General features: G+C 36.3%; 1 protein-coding gene across 1 annotated transcript; it reads left to right on the forward strand.

Annotated features, from left to right (window-relative positions):
- The first annotated feature begins 770 nt into the window (after positions 1–770).
- LOC126080501 (olfactory receptor 8H1-like) lies at positions 771–1,724 on the forward strand. The gene has a single exon (XM_049891709.1). The coding sequence runs from the start codon at positions 771–773 to the stop codon at positions 1,722–1,724; it is 954 nt and encodes a 317-aa protein (XP_049747666.1).
- The last annotated feature ends 697 nt before the right edge of the window (positions 1,725–2,421 follow it).

Raw genomic sequence — 2,421 nt, forward strand, 5'->3', positions numbered from 1 at the left:
GGTGGAATCAGCTGTATATGAGCAATTATTCATATTTTGGAACTATAACTTTCAGAAGGAATTTTATTTTAAATAGTCAAGAAAACAAAATGTCTTCTAGAAATGACTGTTCTGTGGTCTCCAATTTTAATTCATCACAGTAAAGACTCCAAAGGTTGAAGTTTCCGATCTGTCTGTTGTATTAAATGATACTGAAAGCAAAAGGACATAAAACGATGGATTACAACTTTGTTTCTATCACTGCCTACTTCACGTTTATAATTTTTCTTCAGGTTGCCGAAATTAATGATAATTAAGAACATAGTGTTATGAGCGTGCTTTTAGTAATAAACCTAACATGGTAGAACACAGAGCCAACATTTACTCACTTTTACTTTGGATAAATTACTTAAACTTCTGTGCCGATTTTCTTATCAAAAAATGTGAATAATAATAACACCTATGGCATGATATTTTCATGGAGATTAAATGTGTCAGGAAAGGGAAGCCTTGAGAACACTGGTCATTTTATGCTAATTACATAATATATGTTACTTTCTGATTATGTAACATTCCAATGTCTATTTATACCCATATTTACATATAGCAATGAAATTAAGATTTTGTTCGGTCATATTTTGTAATCTACTCTGTATTACCAATTTATAGAAAAACAAAAATGTTCTTTTTTTTTTTTTAATGCCAGATCATTCATCCAAACAAAACCCTGTTTGAAGTCACTGATGCTAAGTATTAATTTAATCTTCTACAGTTTAGGGAAATTGCATACTATGAGTAGAAGTAATAACACAAATGTGTCTGACTTCATCTTCATGGGGTTGACAGACTCTGAGGAGATCCGGCTGGTCCTCTTTACTCTATTTCTCCTGATATACCTGGTTACTCTGCTGGGGAACACAGGGATGATACTAGTAATCCGCCTGGATCTCCAGCTTCACACCTCCATGTATTTTTTCCTCAGTCATCTTTCATTCCTTGACCTCAGCTACTCAACGGTCATTACTCCTAAAACCTTGGAAAACCTACTGACTTCGACCAAGTATATTTCATTTGTGGGCTGTTTCACCCAGATGTATTTTTTTGTCTTCTTGGGTGGCACAGAATGTTTTCTTCTGTCTTCTATGGCCTATGATCGCTACGTAGCTATCTGTTATCCTCTACAATACCCAGTTATTATGTCCACGACACTCTGCAGCTCCCTCATCACTGCATCCTATGTGATTGGCTTCATTGACTCCTTTGTCAATGTCCTTTGCATGAACACATTGCGTTTCTGTGACTCCAATGTAATCTGTCACTTTTTCTGTGACACACCCCCAATTTTAGCCCTGTCCTGCACTGATACACGTGATACTGAGATCATGATATTCATTTTTGCTGGCTCTACCCTAATGGTGTCTCTTACCACAATCTCTGTGTCCTATGCATCCATTCTCTCCACTATCCTGAAAATCAATTCCACTTCAGGAAAGCGAAAAGCCTTCTCTACCTGTGCCTCTCACCTCCTGGGAGTCAGCATCTCCTATGGTACCATGATTTTTACTTATTTAAAGCCAAGTAAGTCCTACTCCTTGGGAAAGGATCAAGTGGCCTCTGTTTTTTATACGATTGTGATCCCCATGCTGAATCCACTCATTTATAGTCTCAGGAACAAGGAAGAGAAAAATGCTCTCATTAGAGTTATGCAGAAGAGAGAGAGCACAAGGCATGTAAGAGGACAGTGATGTTCCCTATTTAATCTCAAATTTTCTTTCTTTCCTACTAGGTATTTCCCTGGTCTTTCTCTCTAATAACAATTTCATCTTTCAATTGGCCTCTATTTCTGTTGAACTATTTTTTACTTGACTATATCTGATCTTGGACATCTCTAGCCATATATATATATTTTTTTTTTTTTTAGAAATCTATATAGTATTTGGAAGCCAGGAAATATGAGTTAAACTTGTGGTTTAAATATATATGCCTTTAAGGAAAATTAATGTGCAAAATAAGAAAATACAGTATCATTTTTTAAACTCTATTGTACCAACCTCCACGCATATCCAATTTCAGAGAATTTAGTTATGGGTAATGAAGCCCTGGTGGTGCAGTGGTTAAGAGCTCGGCAGCTAACCAAAAGATCAGCAGTTCAAATCCAGCAGCTGCTCTTTAGAAACCCTGTGGGACAGTTCTACTGTGTCCTATAGGGTCTCTGTGAGTCAGGATGCACTCGACAGTAATGGGTTTGGTTTGGTGATTTTTTTGTTTGTTTTAAATTACATTATATCAACCTCCATGCACATCCAATTTCAGAGAATTCAGTTGTGGATAATAGCTACATTTTTGGCACAATGATAACAGTTTCAGAGATCAATTTATGCATTATACAGAGGGATGTATATATAGCTCAGTGATTATGAGCACTTGTTTTTGAGTTAGACA

Source organism: Elephas maximus, chromosome 7, assembly GCF_024166365.1.
Source record: "Elephas maximus indicus isolate mEleMax1 chromosome 7, mEleMax1 primary haplotype, whole genome shotgun sequence".
Taxonomy (NCBI): domain Eukaryota; kingdom Metazoa; phylum Chordata; class Mammalia; order Proboscidea; family Elephantidae; genus Elephas; species Elephas maximus.